The following is a 22086-nucleotide window of genomic DNA, read 5'->3' as shown; positions in this document are numbered from 1 at the left end:
TAAGTATTTTGTTGCAGAGGTTTGTAGACAATACCACCCATGGTTAGTTTTATTTGAGCAAAAGAAGAAAAAAAATTCATTTCCTTGCCATTTTCTGTGCGGGAAGTGACTGTAAAGAATGAAACCCTCCTTGCAGAGGTTGCACAATATTTAAATTATTTTAATTTAAGTAAAGCTAAAGTCGTTCAAGGTTTTTATCTGAAAGGAATATATTTTAGGCACCTATCTATAGTCATATACAAGAATTCGTTTACAAGAACTATCTCAACAACTATATAAAGGCAATGCAAACTTCAACAACACATGATCCATCCTTCCACATTTTGTAAGTATTCTTAATTCTTGAAGCATTCCCTTCCTTCTTCCCAGTCTTTGATCATTCAGGTTTCTTGGTTGTGTTATCCATAATTTAAGCCGATCTCTGAATGCAGTTCCCTTTTTCTTCCAGGTATCTTATTTATGTTACGGTTCACGGGATCCCAATCCCAATCCCCCTTGGGACGAATGCATTTACATTTTCGATTAAGTATCAAGATCTTGTTGAGTTCTTTAGGCATTAAACATATTTAAAACCTAAATTTGTAATATTCTTGACTCTTGGAGAGAGCTCCTTTCGAGGAAACAGTTCATTTGTGGTTCATAAACTTGTTTAAAGCTATATGAATCTTGTGAATCTTTTCCTATGCTCTTTATGATGTTACATGAATAACATTGTTTATGTCTCTCCCACATATGAACCTTGTCATTTTGTCTCTGTCCTTTGATATACTTTAATGATATTTCTCTTACTGTGACGGAATGGATATACATTTGTATTTAAATTCTACTTTATGACTCATTATTTCTTTTAGTGGCACTATTGAAGACACCTGGTCCACTCACAGGTGCATTTGCTAAGAATCCAATTTTACTTTTGTGAGTGTGTGCATAAAGAGGAGTACCACCTCTAAAAAAATGCAGAGGGACATGAATTCAGGCCCTAGGAGGTTGAATTTTTCCCTTAACCGAAAAAAATATCAATATTGCGAAGTAGTGGAACCTACCCTTTTACCTTTGCCCATGCTTTGACTCAGCACATACTTTACTTTCACACAAAATTTAGCTCTGCACATCCCTTCCCTTTGCACATCTCTTACTTCCACCAGTTTTAGACTTGATAAGATTTTTCCAAGCGAGAGACTTATCACATAGGCCTATAAACATTAATATACACACATACATATTTATTTTAATGCATCAAACTAGCTTCACTTCTCTCCATGTAATCCAAAAATGATTTCTACAACTAGAGAAATCATATAACCTCAATATTTATTAATTCCTCAACATATCTATTATATGCCTTAATTTATTCCAATATATTAGGTGTGAGATCAAATGAAGTAAAATAAAACATAAAATATTATGACCTCTTCATGCTTCTGGAATATTATGGAAGGAGTCATGATACTTACCCTTTTACCTCCACACACGCTTTACCTCTGCACATACTTTACTTCCATATAGACTTTAGCTCTGCACATGCCCCGCTTCTACACATCCCTTACTTCCACTAGTTTTAAACAAAGATTTTTCAAGAGAACATATTTTTTTTAAGTAAGTAATTTTCTATTAATAGTTTACTAAAATATAAAGTGGAGCTCTTACTAAGAGCATCTTGATATAGACAAACTGAGAATTTGACAAACTGATACATGCAAAAGTTGTGTTCCGTGAGTGGATCTATTACATTCCTTTTCTCCTTTTTTCTTCCGAACATCTATCCAACCCATGGAGTTGGTAGATGTTGATGATTTAACAACAATGGCTAGACTATCTACTGGGTTATACTCTGGTGCTATGGCTATAATGGTAACTGTTTCTTTGCCACTGTTTGAATTGTCAGACTCATGAGGTCTCTTTTTCCCTCCATGGAGCTACTCTAAGAATAATTCCATATTTGATGGATTTGCCTCTAGAGAGGGAGATCCAACTTGTTGTCTTTCGAGCTGTGATAGAGGCCGATACTATTTAACGAATTGTTGGAGATGCTTTAGATCAATATATTCTAATGGAGGTTGAGTGGCAGCGGGAGGCTGCTGGACCTAGGTACCTGAAGAGGGTACCTTTGGGGAGGATTGATTGGTCGCTGATAGCTATGCTTCTGGAGTGCCTAAAGGAAAAGGGATTTTGTTGGCCGCTTGAGGGGCTCAACATTTTTTATTTCTTTTTGGAAGCCTTGAGGATGGGAAAGAGGGGACATTATGCTGCAGATTCCCTACCTCTTGGCAATATTTGCAACGAAAGGCAGTATTCTCATAGTCCAAAGGCTAGATAAGAGGGTCATTAATCAAGTCTATACATATTTTATTCAAAGGACCATCACTAAGATCTATCTCTACACATATTCTTGCAAAGGTGTAGAAGCCTTTTTGGAATATTCATGTCTATTTTGATGAAAAGTCCAAGGGTTGAATCTATCTCCTTCAGAGACTGCGGGTTGCAAAGGAGGAAGCGCAAGTTGGGAAACCTTACCCAAATAGGAGTCTTCATTCCCTCCATGGTTAAAGGATTCAAGGTGGGAAACCAAGGTTCTAAAGAGAGTCCTGAACACCCCGGAACCAAGGCCCTTGATCAAGGGCCTTTAGACGATCCTCCAGGTTATTGAAGTATACAATGAAATATCCTTTGGAATAGAGAAGGAGGGAGTAATTTGTGGTCCAGGTCTTGTTCAACCAATCTCTTAAAGTTGTATTTGATGGCCAAAACCCATTAAAGCGACGGATGATTGCATCTTTAGCATATCGATATGCATGTATGAGAGAAACACCTTCGGTTACCTTTACAGATGGAATTCCTTTTGAATGCTCAATGATAAAAGAAGGGTCTGAGAGGGGTTTGGGAGCTAAATCTTGGGACCCTGTCTTTGCTACTTCACTGAAACATTTCTTTTGGGAGGTGCCTTTAAACCTAAAAGATGGAGTTCTGGCTTGGATTGGTGCCTAGAAAGATTACTGAGAAGGATTCTATCCTTTGGCTCCCCTAAGCAAGCTCAAGGAGACCATGAGGGAAACATCCTTGCCAATGCTCAAATCTTAAAGAAGGAAGTCGTCTTGCAACAACTTATTGCTATTGAACTCAGAGAAGGGGATGTCTGTAGCATTGGAAACTCGAAACCTAATGTTGTAATTGTGAAGTCACTATTAAAGGTGAGACAAAGAGAGCCTCTAACTAGGGTCTTCGTGAAGATGGAAAAATGTTGAATCAAACTGGGGCCGAATTGCTGAGCTCATTGAGTCGATGGAGAAGGAAGTAGGTTCACTGCATCCATTGCTGCACATCCTTCCTTCTTCTAAATCTAGGCTTTCTTGGTGGGGAGGGCATGCGTATGACCCACTGAGGCTACACCCCTCAAATATTTCACATCCTGATCCAAATAAACGTCCCTATCCTGCAAGAAGAAGTCCTTGGAATGAACATGGCGACTCACATGGCAAAGGGAACGGGCATGGAGGCTCAGACCGATCTAAAGCACCGTGGGTGGGGAAGAGAGTCCTAAAGTTCGAGGTCAGAGATCCCTCAAACAATAAAGGTGACTTGAACCATGCATTCAAGGAAGCGACGACGACATGGGAGAGGGCTAGGGTTTGTGCCATGCTTACTCTAGAATTGATTTTCAAGTAGACATACTTAGCACACAAGTCTGTAAAAAATAATATATGCACATACATATTTCCGTTAATGAAATTAATAAATCTTGATTCTAGAAATTAAAAGTTTATTTCATAAGAATAAACTTTTTTCAGTTCTTATTAAGTAAAAACACAAAAATTACATTTGGACATACTATCTTCTTTTACACCCGGAATAACTTTGGCCCACAAAAAAATATAGGGGAAAAATGGAAGATTTCCACCAAATGAGGGAGAGTGCCATTAGTCACTTTACACTTATTTTTCATATAAATACTATTGGAAATGTTTATGCGTGGACTATATCAAATTTAATAAATTCTTCCAATTAAATAATTAATGTGACTTTAAACCAAATTTATTACTTTAAACTCTATATTTGTCTTATAGGCATGAAAGTACCTTCATTTCTCTCCATGTAACCTAAAAGGAATTATACCACTAGAGAAATCATATAGCCATAATATTTATTAATTCCTTAACATATGCATAATATGTCTTAACTTCTCCCTATATATTAGGTATGTGACCAAATTAAGTATAATAAAACATAGAATTAACATAGAATATTCTCACAGTTACCATTTCACCTCTATACATGCTTTACTTTCACACATATTTTATTTCCTCACATGCCTTGCTTCTACATAGTCTTTAACCTTACCTCCACCAGTTTTAGACCTAGTAAGATTTTTCAAGCACAAAGACTTATCACACGGCCTATAGACATTAATATATGCACAAACATATTTATATTAATGAAATTAATACATCTTGTTTCTAGAAATTTAAAGTTTATTTCGTGTATAAATTCATCTCCAATTCTTACCCAGTAAAAACATGAAAAATATATTTATATTTAATACCATATGCTCTTCATCCATATGCTATGTTTCTTTTTCCATGTTTTTAGCTACATGAACTCTAAATAAATTTCTACACTACGCATTGTATTATGTCCTCTTTGCATGTAATTTTTTGTATTATCTTACTCTTATATCAAATTTTAAAATCCTATAATTAATTAAACAAATTATAATATTATTTTTTTCCCTTATCAAATTTCAAAACAAAATTATAAATTATGATCTAACCTCTAAAACCAACCACTATTGCCCTTGTTATTATTGATAATATTTATCAAAACATATTACTAATTTACTAACAACAAAACATTCAAAAACAAACTTATAAATTATGATGTAAACAAACAAACTTATAAATTATGATCTAAACTCACGGACAAACAACTATTGCCCTTGTTGTTATTGATAATATTTATCAATAATATTGGAATTTCGTTGCTTTCTCAGTTATAGCTGTTTTTTCTGGACCAGTCTTATGCTATTGTCTACTCGTTCCTCTCTATCGCGACTGACCGTTCGGAAAATTAAGAGGACAAAATTTTGCGTTAAGGCACAAAGTGGTTATTTACCTACATCCTGATTTGGCTGACCGATTTAAAAATCTTGGCCTACAAATTTTTGCTTCATTGAAGGCCCGAGTAATTGATCCTTCATTCACGGTAACGCCCCAAGTCGAATTCAGTGTTTTCCCGGAACTGTTACTGGACCTGAATGATTCAGTTGTAACAATTTAACAGGAAACAATGGAGAATCGGTACCAATCAACAACGGGGACCGACGAGGAGGACGAATCATGGATACCCATGTCTGAGAAGAGGACAATTTACCTGGTATGTTACCAATCTTCCTTCACCTACGTCCCCACATTAGTCACCACGTCTGTTAGCTCAAAGCGATTGTAAGTTAGAGCTGAACAGGCGACGTATTTTACACTTTATACATTTCACGGTTGGGGCTCAGAGGGGACTAATTTTCAAAGAATCTGTGTTTTTAAGCGGAGGATTGAAATGGGTTATAGGTGACCGTCTTCATCGTCCACACTACAAGGTTTTTGAATAGATTCTCGGCATTATGCGAGCAAAAACTGGCAGAAGTACACCGGTATGTTCATTTGCTTGTAAATTTTGTGCTAGCTCTTGTTTTTACTTTCTGCTTGCAGATCTTTTTTCTTCCTGTCCCTTAAACAATAGTCAAGAGGTCATGTTGTCGTCGTGAATTTCATTGTAGGGGGCTTTCCAATTATACATAATTTTGATTATGTGCCGGCAAAGGCCAGGCTGGAACATGACTCGGTGCTTATTAGGCATGCCAGGCATGCCCGCCCTCAACATGGGTTGGTGTTCCACGTCGGTCATGAATTTTCTATCACCATAGGCCATCTGCTTATGAATTTGTTCATTGCGGTCTGGTGTACCGGGAAACTGTCCAAATCAATCCTCTACTGCTCCTTTCTTCAAAAACGATCAAAGTAATTTCCTAGAAATAAGTGAGTGGGGGTGAAAATTAAAAGCCCATTAGGCCTTCTATGCATGCCCTAAAGAGAGGGCAGGTCCTACCTGTCTATCTTACCAGAAACGACAAGTAGAAAGCGAAACAGGCAGAAACAAAAATTCTCATGTTTCGTACGAGTAACATTTTTGGGTTATTTTAGAAATTCTCAAGATATAAGTGAACATAATAACTTCAGACATGGTAATTTTATGTTTTCTCTAGATTGGAAGGAAGAGTGCTTAAAAGTTTTCTAAGACTTCCTTTAGGGCAACTAAGTTCTCGAGGAGTACTTGAGAAGAACGTTGCTCCCTTTACCATGCAATAAAAAATTCCTGCAAGGTGATTAAGTTCTTGAGAAGTAATCAAGAACACCAAGGCATGAAAACCTAAGAATGCGGAACCCTGTGCAACTCTACTACATGGTGCAGAGTCAAATTGGATGAAATGTGGTGCTGGTTTGATGCTCATCTCAAGTCACCAATGTTTAAGTTCCGCTCTCCAAACTCCCCTTGAGGATCCAAGAGTCCAATGTTGGCTTTCAACTTCTCAAGCCTTTATTTTCACAGAATACAGTGTAGCAATCACTAACTTGGCATAGTCATACACATGAATTTGCAAATGCTATCAAACTTTGGGGCTATGCTTTTGTATTGTTTCAGAAAATATATGATAACAATGATATTTTCACGCTTTGTAAAACTATTTTAGCATTTAGGTTTAGAATTACAAACTTATAGTAACACTTCTATTTTTAACTCTTTTTTTCTTTCACTTTTTCAGTGGTGTTGTTTATGACATGGCCTGTATTTCTCAAGAAATGTCAGCCCTTTCATAATAAATGGGCGGGTTTTGCAAGTAACAAAAGGGCTTTCTCAGAAAAGGGGTTGCTCATCAAAACACGGGAAATGGAAATGGGGTTTCCTGTGATTAATGGTTTTCTCCCAAATATGGCTCCTCGACATTATGTTACTGGTAACGCAGCTACCCATATGGGCATTGGCTCCCATTATCAATTAGCCACCATTAATGTTTAACATTTTCCCAACCATTGGAGATATGCAGTGGCAGCTCTACATTGGGAATATATCTTTCTCGGTGTCCTGATCCACAAGTTTAGGTTTGTGATGGTCTTATTCTGTTTCTACATCCCGTCATTTGTAAAAAATAAGGATACAAATGTTAGGAAGGCAGTTTTTTTGTTCATGGAGGTGAATTGGACAATTATATTTTCTCATGTTTAGAGTATAATCGTTTATCACATCCAAATAAAAGTAATTTTTTCCGCAGATAGCCAAACAAAAGTAATATGGAAAATAACATATCCTTTTTATCACTTTCAGGGATATTATTAGTTTTGTTTGAAGTGCCTCGAGCAACATGCCCTGGGGCTGCATTACTGTAAAAATGAACCTCCTTTGGCTTAGGTTTCAGATCTGAGGTATATTTTGAATGATGATAGAAAAACTGAACAACATACCTCTGCAAGTGCAAGTGGGAATAGGACGGCACCATTTTGCAATTGGTGAGATGCTAGGGTAGAAGCCAATGCGGAGTTAGTGACAACTTTAAAATTATTCATGAGGTTGCTTATAATGGACCTCTGTCATAGTTGATGAAGCCAATGAGTCAGCTGCATCTGCCACTTCTGGCCACAGCGCTGGCAATGGGTCCATGCTTGCTTATTTGGTAGAGGAACAAGCATCAAAGGTTAACTGAGATCATTGCACTGCATAAATAGTACTCCCAGTAGAGGGGTCCTTGGATGTCTACATGGAAATGATTCATGAGAAGGGTTTCTCTTGGAAATGAATAGAATTAATTAGGGTTAGAACTTTAGAGTACCTCTTTTTCATGGCATCATCATATTTCTCAAGGTTCTAACTACTCATCCATGCAATGAGTTATCTACTGTATATGTTTTATAAGTTGACTGACAAAAGTTACTCCCATATTGGCCTTTCTGACTCTTTTAGGGGGGTGTAGTCCACCCAAAATTTTGATATTGAAACTTCGATTGGATCCCACCATTGTCACTCCATTTTCTCCAAGAGGCAATGTGGACTTTGTGATGCCCTCCGCCACTCCCCAAAAGCCTTTTGGTGCGCCCTTTTTCCTTGACCCCATTCCATTTCGCCTGACCTTGACCCCCAGACTATGTTCTCCAACACCACCTCCCTTTATTATATTCCTGGACAACCTCCCACCCATATCTCCTCTCCTCCCTCCAAAATGTTCGTTAAACAGGTTGGCCACAATAGGTAAAAGTGGTGATCACATGCCAACTCCACTTGTTTGTTCATATATTCCCCCCTTGGAAGCTGAATAATGATAATATTAAGCACAGTTCAACCAATTTGACAGTAGCATGGTCAGTGATCCCTTTTATAACATAACAATGTCATCAATTGGGATCTTTGTGAAAAACAATACAACATCAAAACTACAAGAAAATCTTCAGGATCAACTGATTTTTTTTTTCTTCTTATTAATGAACAAAGTAGACCCCACCTAGGGCTCTCGTTCTTTTACTAGAGATGTGGCCAATTTATAAGCAGGGGAACCAATTGTGTCTTATGCTTTAGAGTTATGTCAAGCTCTATAACTTAATAAGGCCAATGAATGTCTGTACTTACAAAAATAATCAAGGGAAGATACAATTATTTTGGCAGTAGTAGATGATGACTTGTTTCTAGAGATCAACTTTCTTGCTTGCAGCTAGATCTATTGAGAACAAAATCAAGACGGTGATTGAAAAGGTCGAATAAAAGGAATTCAGAGCAATTTACTGTGGGCAGGGGAAGTTATGAAAAGCTTTTGAATGTACTCAGAATGGCAATCCGGTGATTTGCTGAAGGTAGCTATTTTGACGAGCAGAACGAAGTTTATGGTAAACAAATTTTCAACTTCAGTGTAACGAGAAATTTGCTGAAACAATATTATCTGTGCAGATTTAAGTGTGTTCTGTAAATTCATGCCACAAAATTTGGCTTTGATGCTTGAGCCTAACTGTATCAAATTCCAAGGTGTAATGATCCCTCTGTCAAACGTGAAATTATGTCCTTCCAATTAATTAAGTTGTGCTCACGTATGATAATCACATGTCGAATTGTGGCAACGTGAAAGATGAAATCTGGTTGATATTGTGTCAAAATATATGACAGAACATGCAAAGAATTTGTAAGAGTCCAAGACAAATAAGTATTTGCATTGGAGTCGAAGTAGAAATTGTGAGAATTTATACAATATTTCTGGTCACTACTCAAGATGTGGGTCAAGTTGGTCAGTCAAATGAAGTAAATCCTCTGGAATATTGAAACACCAGTCAATGAAATTGAAACACCAATCAATTTTACCTACCCAGTGGGATGTCTTCTTGATAGTTAGATATTTCAGTGAGTGACATAGTTTTAATGCAAGAGGAAAGTCAAAGAAGTGTTCAAGTCTATTTACAGGGGTCAAAGATAAAGATGCAGGCTGTTGAGAGGAAGAATGAAGAACATGATATGCAGACTAAGGATTAAGTTAGCAGTGAGATGCATGGGAATTGGGATAGGTTGAACTGATCGTTGACAATTGATAATTCACAACTCATTGATTGAAGGCTTGACTGGCAGAATTGGTAAGAAGAAGATTTAAGAAATTAATGAATGTTTGATTATTGCTTCCTCATTAAATTGGAAGTTGACAGCCATCTGGTACTTGGATTCACGGTTGGTTACCCATACAGTCTGGGTATGTCCAAGGCATTTGAGGACTTATGTACACTGTCATATGCAGCTTCAATGTATGGAATTGATGCAAGAAGTGTACCTACACAGGAGTTGAAGTAAGATTATCCCACTTCATTATCTCTCCACAGTTGATGTGAGAGGGTAAATTTACCACAAATTAACTTATTGTTTCCACCCAGAAAGTGAGTGATGCCACCGGGAAATGTGGAAGACCCATTTGGGTAATGTGGACAAAAACTGACAAAGACAAAAGTTGATGAAACTATTATATGTGCTATCTACATAAATTGTGGGCGATGTCACCTACAGGTGAAGATAATGTATCTAACCAGCAAAGAGTAAAAGATTGAGTGCACTCTAATATGACTGTAGTGGATATAGTGAGTATAGTTCTAGATTAGTATCACTGAATTCTAACTTGAGGAGCAAAAAAAAATTTTCTGAGTTAGATGTAGATATGAAGCAAAGATGATTAATGCAGACAAAGACAAAAGTTGATGAAGCTATTTTTTTTCCCAGGGAAAAATCATAATTTTCTATTATATGTGGAAAATTACATGCTGTAGATGTCTGTGGCATATGCTGTATGTGTGACTGTAGTCATCCAAAAAATATATAAGTCTGTACATAATTACCCATTTAGGGTGGACCTTCAAAGTTCAGTAAAAGTTATACAAAAATTTACAAAATTTCAAAATTGCTTTGCTGTAGATTTTCTGCTTGTTTATGCATCGAATAATCTATGATAAATTAGGGCCTGTCGGCCCTCTGCTGCATCCGATCTATATAAGGCCTGTGATAGTACTGATAGGCCTCTTCCTGCCTTTGTTCCTGAATCAGCCATTCACCCCTAGGTTGATGCGCTGCCTCTTTTGAAAGCTGATCCGCAATTTTGTTGCGCTCCCTGTAAATATGAATACATGTAATCTGATCAAATTGTGATTTTAAAAACAATGCATCATCCAAAATGTTCCTGAGTGAATGAACATGGCATGCAGATGTGCAATTGAACCAATTTATAACAATCTTAGAATCCCCAAATATCTGAATGTGTCTACAGTTGTGATTCAGTGCAAAATATAATAGATGGCGAAGCGATATGAGCTCAGCAAAGTTGTTAGTGCCAGCACCCAAGCCCATACGAATGTGGTAGGAATGTGAATCGGATAGGTGAAGTAGAAGTCCCCCCTCCACACCCCTGGTCTTGGGCTGAACCGTCAAAGTAGGCCCATGGGTGTTCATGGTCAATGACTTTAGGGGTGATAGATTGGGTAGGGGAGGGATGTTCATCCTCCGGAATTTCATTGTAACAGTTGCAGATCCTAGAAATAATCAGTGGCCACCTGATATGCAAGTTTTTGAAAATGATTTTGTTCTTGCTTAACCAGATATTCCAGCAAGTGATCAATGGAAGATTGTGGTTTTTCGTTGTTGGGGATGCGTTCCACCAACTGTTCCATGCCTCCTTTATGTTGTTTCCTTCCCATCTCTGATTGTTGCATGCGGACAGTACCTGCTCCCAAACTTGATGAGCGGTTGTGCAGGACAGGAATAAGTGATCATTTGTTTCCTCCTCCCAATGACATATGACACACCAAGATGGTCCCTGAAAGGATCTTTTCATTAGGTTAATGCCTGTAGGTGTCTTGTTCATGATGATGTTCCACATGAAGAGGCGCGTACGGGGAGGTGCCTTAAGTTTCCAGATTGCGCGCCACCAACTTTCTAGTACAGTGGGCTTATGAGTAGCGTGTATGATGGGGTATCCCTCTTTAGGTGAATATGCTCCATGTGTTGTCGGGGCCCAAATCAATTCATCATCGTCATCTCTTAATCGAACATGTGATTCTGATATTGCAGAAGTGTATTGCCTCCAATCCTGAGCCCACTGATTAGGGATACCAAGATTTACTGCTGACTTCCATGCTTGTTGGAATATGGACAAATTCAGCTGATCCACAATATGTGCTATTGTGACGATGCCCCTGTTGTTAAGAAATGCAATCAGAGCCGGAGGGAGTTGGTACATATTGCTGCATCCAATCCATGGATCGACCCCAATGCGAATTGCTGTGCCATTGTTTATTCGCCAAGTTAATCCTCTCTTGATGGTGGGGAGAGTTTGTAAAACAACTTTCCAAATAATTGATATGCCATGTTTGTTCCAAGATGGTAATCGAACCCAATCCATGAGATTCTGAGGCCAAATATATTTATAAGTGACCACTTCTGTCCATAGGCTTTTGGTCTTTAGGAGGAGCCAACCCAATTTGGCAGCCAATGCATGTGCAAAGGTAGGGAGGTCTTTGAGGCCCCATACCCCCCATTTTTTTGGCAAAGCGATGTGACTCCATTTGACCCAGGCAAATGGTTTTCCTTCCTTGTGCCCCTTCCAGAGGAAATTGCAACAAATCCTTTGTATTCTAGATAGTATGCCTTGAGGTATCCAGGCAAGCGACATCCAGTAAACTGGAGTGGCTTCAAGAATGGATTTGATAAGCACCAGTCGCATTGCCCTCGACAGGAAACAATGGCTCCAGTTGTTCATCTTTTTTTCTACCTTAGCCACTAACCAGGTCCAATCAACAATTTTGTATCCATGTGATTTAATACACAATCCCAGGTATTTTAAACCCTCCTCCAGCTGAAGGCTTTGGAAGGGAAACTTCAGATATGCATGACGATATTCCTGTAGAGAGCATGCCGAGAAGGTAATGGTGGACTTTGGTCGGTTGATTTCCATCCTCGTTGCTGTGCAGAATAATCGCATTACATTAGATAGAGTGTTGTAGTCCTGAATGCCACCATTGAGAAATATGAGCACGTCTTCCACAAAAAGGAGGTATGTAAGGATACATTGATCCATGAATTTGAGACCCTGCAGCCTCCCAGCTCTAAGTTGATGAAACTATTATATATATGTTAAAATTGGCAACTAGGGCCAAACTCCATGTGGGTCAGCTTATTTATGGCAGCTGATATTTTCATTGGATCCCTCTCGTCGAGAGGTGTAGGATTGATCTAAAGATCATCCGATTCCGATAAGTATTTATGGAGATATGAATTTATTTTGATTATGGAATTATTATCAAGCTGACCAGCGATTTGAGTAGGCTCAGAAGCCCAATAGACATGCCTATTCATCATCTACGTTTTAGTATAAATTGGCAAGGACTTGAAGTCATTTTAACACACACTCTTTAGGTGATCTCCTCTCCACGTCTTGGGTTTTTGGAGAAGGAGAGATACTAAAGAGTATGATGCCCTAGCTACCATACGATGCCCTAATCCGTTAGCAATGGGAAGCAACTATACGCACAACAATGTGATGCCCTAGATGCAGTTATACGCAGTCATCTAAAGGAACTGCTATCAAGGCATGGAGCCACAGTTAGAGGAGATTTGGCCGTAGTAATGGAGCAACCCTAAAACGCAGTCAAGGGAGACATTGATACGCTGTCCTAGAAGCCTTCATACGCTGCCTGTAGCAGCCTAAACGCAGACCTGTTCACGCAGTCAATGGAGGAAGAAGAAGCCGCAGTCATGTCAAGGAGATCTGGCCGCAGTTAAAAGGAGACCTGTAGCTGCCAAGCCAATACGCAGTGTGAAGGTTTACGCAGACCTATACGCTGTCATAAATAAGTTCTAATCACTGTACAGAACAGCCCTAATCTAAGGCTGTCATGAAACAAGGGTTTGAATATTGTGCAGCCTAACGTTGTCATGGTGAGGACCTATGGAACCGCTATACATGAGAATATATACGCAGCAACAAGGATAGGTCTGAGGATCAAGCTGCTGTCATAATATTGGATTGCTGTAGGTGACAACATGAAAATAGAAGGATAGTTTAAGATGGGTCTGCTGGAAGGTATCTGGAACTATAGCCTAGCTGCTTTGCTAGGCTGCAAGCCATAGCAAGCAGCTAAGGCTGATCTACTTATTGCTGCATAAATAAGGCTGCATGATAGAAGATGCAGCATAATGGGCAGCATGATAGATGAGATCATGGGCAGCATGATGCAAGAGATCATGGGCAGCATGATAGATGAGATCATGGGTAGCATGATGAATGGGCAGCATGATGCAAGAGATCATGGGTAGCGTGATAGATGAGATCATGGGCAGCATGATGCATGGACAGCATGATGTATGGGCAACATGATGCATGGACAACATGATGTATGGGCAGCATAGTAATCATAAGCAGCATGATGATGCATGATGCAACATGATGGTGCTACACGGTAAGGTGCAACAAATGGATGAGATGCAACACTATGATAGGTGAAGAAGTCACCTTAGAGAATCAGTTGAAGCAATATGTCTTCAACTGATCTCTGTAGATATCAAAAGTCAAAGTGTTGACTTCTATTGTAAATGTACTATCTCTCTCACTTTCTCTGCTGAACTTTGAAGAACATAAAAGAAGAATTGATCAAGGGTTTCCCCACATTGTGGGGTTTGTCCCTGGCTAGCGCCACATCTTGTGTCCTCTTGTCTTGGCTTGTCTTCTGCGATTTATATTTATGTTCTATCTGCAGTTTACTTTAATGTTGATGTGATTGCTAACTATGAAAATTTAAATAAATTGCTCTAGCATAGAACATACCTAAAATTAACATGGGATCAATGCTGAGGTGAAGACAATGCCCAAGCAAGAGTGAAAGAGCAATCACCGAAGACAGCTGGGACAGGACAAAAGGATCAATGGGTTCCTCATCCCTCTTCTAATTCACCTAGGGTGAAGTCGAAGTAGAGAATATTATCAGAATGGCGCAGCGGAAAGTTTCTGATGTCCTACCTAAAGATCACTTCATTGGGAAGTTCGGATCAAAGGGTGGAAGGAAAGGCGAATGCCTTGAAATAAGTTCGGCCATTATGCAAAGGAGTGTCCGAAGGACAGGGACACATCTCTTGATGAAGATAATAATCATTCCAGGGACATCTTCAATGATCAGAGGAATGACAAGTAATGCAGGTCATCAAGGAAATGGTTGACTCTTCAAAGAAAGCAAGGAACCCCAGAATCTCTTTTATGTACCTGATCGCAAGAAGAACCTGGTGTCCATCTCGGAAATGGAAGTCAAAGGTTTCAGGGTGGCACTCGTCGATGGAAAGGTATGTATTTGAAAATAGAATTTTCAAAGATGTTTTTGAGTTCAGGGTTGTATTAAGTTACAGGAAGTCCACTGGGGACCATGTCCATTGACACATAGCACCTGAGGTCTGTGAGTCAGATGGTGACAGGGAAGCCTGAATTCAAAAGGAGCATGAAAGTACATGTCTGAGATGTACCGAAGGAAAATCTTACAAGGGGACCATTCCCCTCATGTAGCAGGTCCACAGGTTTGGAGCAACCCGTGGAGTTTGAGATTCATGAATGGGAATCTCATGTATACAGGTGGAAGAAAACCCTCCTTTGCTTGAAGCAAAACATCCCAAGCGTAATATGAGAGGATTGATTGCTGTTTGATGACGCTGAGATTCACTAGGAGTGAAACCGATCCAAACCATTACCTGAAGGTTGTGGATGATAGACCTCTCATACCGGCACCTTATATGGACGAACTATTTCTGACGGGTGCAGATCCTCTCATTTGCAGAAGTAAGAGGGAGTTGGATTTCGGATATATGTTTTAGCATGATGAGCTCATATTTAGTTGAGCCTCACTAGATTGGTGCCAAGAATCTTCTAAGATATCTTCGGGGCACAATACATTGCCGGAAATATGAAAACTGCATGACTATTCGAATGCTGACTGGGCAAGCAGTGTGGAGGATCACTAGAGCACTTTTCAGTGCTGGTTCTCTTTGGATTCTGCTTCGATATCATGGATGAGCAGGAAATAGAAGTTGGTTGTTATAAGTACCGCTGAGACCGAATACATAACTACGAGTATGACCTCATATGAAGTTGCATGGTTGTGGAAACTCTTCAGTGAGTACACATGATGAATACCACTGTGATTCTCTATGACAACCAGAGGTGGGATTCGATTATTGAGGAATCCTGTATTCAATGATTGCTCCAGTAGATAGACATCACATACTGCCTTATCTGGGATATGGTAAGTTGATGAGCAAGGAGGCTCCATCGCATTGAGATGATGTACAAGTCGCTACACTTTGTCAGAGCCCCGGGGAAAGATCAAATTTGTGATTTTCCCGATCGACTTGGAGTCGTCGAGAGACCCTTGTAAAAGGGTCCTGCATGTTGCATACATTGAGCTCTGGGAGCTTTGGGGCTTGCGGTTCTTACTGGAGCAACATATGACCACAGGGTGACTCACCCTCCCCTGGTGGTGCGCACTGTGAACAAGATGATTCGCTCTCTTGTGGAACAAGATGATTCGCTCTCTTGTGGGACAGGATGATTCACTCTCCTGTGTAGCAGGATGATTAATTCTTCTGTGAGGTCTGGATGATGTGTTCTCCATGACGATTGTGTAGCAAGATGATTAGTTCTCCTGTGAGGTTTAGATGATCTGTTCTCCATGACGATTGTGTAGCAGGATGATTAGTTCTCTTGTGAGGTCTGGATGATGTGTTCTCCTGTGAGGTCTGGATGATGTGTTCTCCATGATGATTATGTAGTAGGATGATTAGCTCTCCTGTGAGGCCTGGATGATGTGTTCTCCATGGCGATTGTGTAGCAGGATGATTAGTTCTCCTGTGAGGACATGATTGATTAAGTTCTCCTGTTGAGGCATCCTACCCATGCAGTCTGGAACTCATGGGAAGTACCTCTCATCTGATCAATGAGCAGGGAAATGAGGATAGGTACCGATGGACGCATCGCTGTATCTACCGTACTCCCTATGCTAGGATGACCTTCATTGATCTGGGATCAATGATACTGGTCTGGGACCAGTGGTAGGAGTTGTACCTACTATGACGCTGACTTCAGGTCGATTGAGACTAGTCTGGGACCAGTGGTAGGAGTTGTACCTACTATGACGCTGACTTCAGGTCGGTTGAGACTAGTCTGGGACCAGTGGTACATACTCTGAGACTGACTTAGGGTCAGTGGAGGACTGGTCTGGGACCGGTGGTAGGAGTTGTACCTACTATGATGCTAACTTTGGGTCGGTTGACACTGGTCTGGGACCAGTGGTACATACTCTGAGACTGACTTAGGGTCAGTGTAAGACTGGTCTGGGACCAGTGAGAGTGGTACATGCTATGACGCTGACTTCGGGTCGATTGAGACTAGTCTGGGACCAGTGGTACACTCTCTGAGACTGATGATACTGGTCTGGGACCAGTAATAGGAGTGGTACCCACTATGACGCTAACTTTGGGTCGGTTGAGACTAGTTGGGACCAGTGGTACGCACTTTGAGATTGACTTCGGGTTAGTGGAGAATGGTATGAGACATTCTCGATCAATTCTTCTTCATAGTTCAGCAGAGCTAAGTTGAGCAGAGCAGAGCCAACAGAGCAGAGCCAGCAGCGCTGAGCAGAGCCAACAGAGCTAGCAAAACTGAGCAGAGTTGGACAGAGCAGTGCAAGGCACTGATGGCAGAGATAGTACAATTGGACATATGGATTAGCGGACGGAGTTCTCCCTAGTTGAGAGGGAGTGTTAAAATTGGCAACTAGGGCCAAACTCCATGTGGGTTAGCTTATTTATGGCAGCTGATATTTTTATTGGATCCCTCTCGTCGAGAGGTGTAGGATTGATCTAAAGATCATCTGATTCCGATAAGTATTTATGGAGATATGAATTTATTTTGATTATGGAATTATTATCAAGCCGACTAGCAATTTGAGTAGGCTCAGAAGCCCAATTGACATGCCTATTCATCATCTACGTTTTAGTATAAATTAGTAAGGACTCGAAGTCATTTTAACACACATTCTTTAGGTGATCTCCTCTCCACGTCTTGGGTTTTTGGAGAAGGAGAGATACTAAAGAGTATGATGCCCTAGCTACCATACGATGCCCTAATCCATTAGCAATGGGAAGCAACTATACGCACAACAATGTGATGCCCTAGATGCAGTTATACACAGTCATGAAAAGGAACTGCTGTCAAGGCATGGAGCCACAGTTAGAGGAGATCTGGCCGCAGTAATGGAGCAGCCCTAAAACGCAGTCAAGGGAGACATTGATACGCTGTCCTAGAAGCCTTCATACGCTGCCTGTAGCAGCCTAAACGCAGACCTGTTCACGCAGTCAATGGAGGAAGAAGAAGCTGCAGTCATGTCAAGGAGATCTGGTCGCAGTTAAAAGGATACCTGTAGCTGCCAAGCCAATACACAGTGTGAAGGTTTACGCAGACCTATACGCTGTCATAAATAAGTTCTAATCACTGTACAGAACAACCCCAGCCCTAGTCTAAGGCTTTCATGAAACAAGGGTTTGAATGTTGTGCAGCCTAACATTGTCATGGTGAGGACCTATGGAATGCTATACATGAGAATATATATGCAGCAACAAGGATAGGTCTGAGGATCAAGTTGCTGTCATAATATTGGATCGCTGTAGGTGACAGCATGAAAATAGAAGGATAGTTTAAGATGGGTCTGCTGGAAGGTATCTGGAACTATAGCCTAGCTGCTTTGCTAGGCTGCAAGCCATAGCAAGCAGCTAAGGTTGATCTACTTATTGCTGCATAAATAAGGCTGCATGATAGAAGATGTAGCATAATGGGCAACATGATAGATGAAATCATGGGTAGCATGATGCAAGAGATCATGGGCAGCATGATAGATGAGATCATGGGTAGCATGATGCAAGAGACCATGGGCAACATGATAGATGAGATCATGGGCAACATGATGCATGGACAACATGATGTATGGGCAACATAGTAATCATAAGCAGCATGATGATGCATGATGGTGGTACTCGGTAAAGTGTAGCAAATGGACGAGATGCAGCACTATGATAGGTGAAGAAGTCACCCTAGAGAATCAGTTGAAGCAATATGTCTTCGACTGATCTCTGTAGATATCAAAAATCAAAGTGTCGACTTCTATTGTAAATATACTATCTCTCTCACTTTCTCTGCTGAAATTTGAAGAACATAAAAGAAGAATTGATCAAGGGTTTCCCCACATTGTGGGGTTTGTCCTTGGCTAGCGCCACATCTTGTGTCCTCTTGTCTTGGCTTGTCTTCTGCGATTTATATTTATGTTCTATCTGCAGTTTACTTTAATGCTGATGTGATTGCTAACTATGAAAATTTAAATAAATTGCTCTAGCCTAGAACATATCTAAAATTAACAATGTACCATCTATATAAATTGTTGGTGATGTCACCTACAAGTGAAGATAATGCATCTAACAAGCAAAGGATAAAAGATTGAGTGCACTTTAATATGAATGAAGTGGATGTAGATTTTCCTTGAAATCCTACAACTGCTTGAATGAACAAAGCTGAAACTAATTCATTGCACCAAGACACAGGATTTCTCTACAATGAATAAACAACGGAAATAAAAGAATACACAAAGATAAAGAAACAGAGTCACATACAATCCAACACAAAATTTTTCTAGGGAATCCAACTGGGAAAACCCTCCGCTAGCTGTAGAATTTTATTGACAGAATTGAGCAATATAGAAACCAACGTCTGCTCTCTATTTCCTTGCATTGTTCAGGTTCCTATTTCCTAGCGCTGGAAAAACCCTATTATTTAGGAATTAATTCCTAAATATTAGTGCACTTCTGCAAGAAATTATCTCTGTTACAAGCTGCGTATAGGTCTCTCCTTGTACGCTCTTCCTAGCGACCAACTTTCACAGCTTAAACAATAATGTACAATGATGTGCCTTCGTCTTCCTTATAAGCTTTTCGATCATGCTAAATCTGGCAAGTTAATTTTGGAATAGGAGTTGAGTTCGACTTGCTAATTGAGTCGAATTGTCTCTTCAACTCTTCTTGCCTCAAATAGAATTTGAAGCTCTCTAATTCGTCCCTTTCCAAATATAACTCGCACTTGGAGGCAAACATAATTAAGCCTTCAACTCCTATGCATGAGTTAACAGCTTCATTACTCGTCCTAATTTGTAGGAACTCGTGCATGCTAAGGAAGAATTGAGCGAGGTCTTTCTTGACTAAGGCACAAGTCAAGAAGACCTTTCTTGCTACTATTTTCAACACTCCCTCTTAGTGAGGAAGGGATTTTGTACAACTCCCAACTTATCTTTGAAATGAACAAAGCTACTTCTTGCCAATGCCTTGGTCAAGATATCTGATGTCTGCCCCTCTGTTGGAATGTACGGTAGCTTCACTATCCCTTTTTGCACACAATCTTTGAGATGATGATACCTTATCTCGATATGCTTTGAGCAATCATAAAACAATGGGTTCTCAAAGAGATTGATGTAACTCTGATTATCATAGTGTATCACAGTAGACTCCAGCCTTTGTCTGAAAAGTCCCACAAGCAACTTTCTTATCCAAAGAGCCTCGCAAGCTACCAAACTGGCAGCCATGTACTCGACCTCTGCTAAATTGAGTGCAACTGATATTTGCTTCCTGCTATACTAGGAAAGAACTGCTGACCCAATGCTGAAGACGCCACCAGAAGTACTCTTTCGATCTGTGGAGCACTCTACCCAATTTGCATCTGTGAAGCTCTCAAGCTTCACTCCATCAACTTGTTTGTACCACAATCCATAGTCTGTTGTGCCTTTGAGATACCTCAAAACATGCTTCGCAACAACCCAGTGAACTTTGGTCGGTTCCATCATGAACTGATTCAGCTGGTTGATTGCAAAACAAATACCAGGTTGTGTGTTGACCAAGTACATCAACTACCCGTGGAGCTGCCTGTATACTGTAGCATCCACTCACCCTGCTCTGCTAGCATCCACCTTCCTCTAGTTTGTGACTAGAGGTGTGGCCATGGGCTTGCAATCTTGCATATGAAATCTCCAGAGAATCTCTATAGTGTACTTCCCTTGTCCCATGAAGATCACACCATCACCCTGCCAAACATCCAAGCCAAGGGAATAGTGCATAAGCCTCATATCCTTCATCTCAAACTCCCTTGCAAGGTCCTCCTTGCAGTTTTGAATCAAGTTGTCTGCTCCAGTCAATATAAGGTCATCAACATAGAGCACTAGAATGAGCGAAATCCCTCCAACCGTGATGTAGTACAGGTTGGCATCCACCTCACTCTTAGCGAAGCCCAATAATCCTTGAAGGAAGCTGTCAATACGAGTGTACCATGCTCTCGGAGCTTGCTTGAGTTCATAAAGAGCTCCTTTAGCCTGCACACATGTGTGTCTCTGTTGAACTGCGCAAACTCCTTTGGCTGCTCCATATAAATATTCTCCTCAACCACTGTGTTGAGGAATGTTGTCTTCACGTCCATTTGGTGGATCTTCCACCCCATTTGAGCTGCAAGTGCCAGAAATTAGAATAGTCCTTATGGATGAATATCATGCTACTGGGGCAAAGGTATCATCATAGTCTACGCCCTTAATTTGTGAGAAGCCCTTAGCCACAAACTTGGGCTTGTACTTCTCCACACTCCCATTTGCTCCATGCTTCACCTTATATACCCAGCGTGAGCCAACTATTGATTTGCCCCCAGGTCATGGCACAATCTCCCAACATCGTTCTTCATGATGAACGAATATTCCTCCACCATTGCATCCTTCCAAACTTGCTGAGAAGTTGCCTCCTTATAACTAGAAGGCTCAATGTCCTCCACCTCTATCATCAGCGCCATATATCATGTGAACTTCTGTGGCTGCTTGCTCTGCTTGAACATGGTGTTAGGAGCTTCAACTTGCTCTTGGGCCTCTTGAATCAACTTCTCGACCCACTTGTCTTTCTTCCTTCCTGTGCTAGGAGTCTCTAACTGAGTGGATGCCTACTCTTGTCCTGGTCTGTTCCCCTCATCATCCTACTATGCATCTTGCTATGCGGGCCTCTTGTCACCTGACTGAGACTCAATCTGTGATCTTGGCTGAGGCTCCTCCTTAGGAAGGAGTAGCTCCTCCATCCTAGATATTCTAATCTGCGCTCACTCTAAGTACTCCCTTAGATCTATGGACTCCTCAAACCTCACATCATGCCTGAGAACTGTCTTCTTGAGTCCTGGAAGATACACCCTGTATGCTTGTGCTATCTCATTTTATCCCACGAAAATACCCTTCTCTGCTGTGGGCTCCAACTTCTTTCTGCTATCTTTGGACACATGGTAGTAAAAATTTGTGCAGAAGATACGAAAGTGTGAAACATCAGGCTTCTTGCCTGTGAAAGCCTCCTCTGGTGTAACTCGTCCAAGAACCTTGTGTGGACCCTTGTTCTATAGGAATACTGCAGCGTTGCATGCGAGGCCCACAAGAACATAGGCAGTCC

At 40.4% G+C, this 22086-nt stretch overlaps 1 protein-coding gene across 1 annotated transcript in view; it reads left to right on the top strand.

The window, feature by feature from the left end:
- The first annotated feature begins 4983 nt into the window (after positions 1-4983).
- LOC149202037 (uncharacterized) overlaps positions 4984-22086 on the top strand; it is a 94976-nt gene continuing 77873 nt past the window's right edge. The window contains exons 1-3 of the mRNA XM_089403074.1: positions 4984-5196; positions 5275-5367; positions 5556-5638. Coding sequence (XP_089259200.1) covers positions 5281-5367; positions 5556-5638 — 170 coding nt within the window. The 5' untranslated portion in view covers positions 4984-5196; positions 5275-5280. The remainder of the gene's footprint in view (positions 5197-5274; positions 5368-5555; positions 5639-22086) is intronic.

This window comes from Pinus tabuliformis, chromosome 2_1 (assembly GCF_031772625.1).
Source record: "Pinus tabuliformis cultivar Carrire ecotype Pingquan chromosome 2_1, CPIR1, whole genome shotgun sequence".
NCBI classification, from domain to species: Eukaryota; Viridiplantae; Streptophyta; class Pinopsida; order Pinales; family Pinaceae; genus Pinus; species Pinus tabuliformis.
This window is presented reverse-complemented; position numbering and strand designations above follow the sequence as displayed.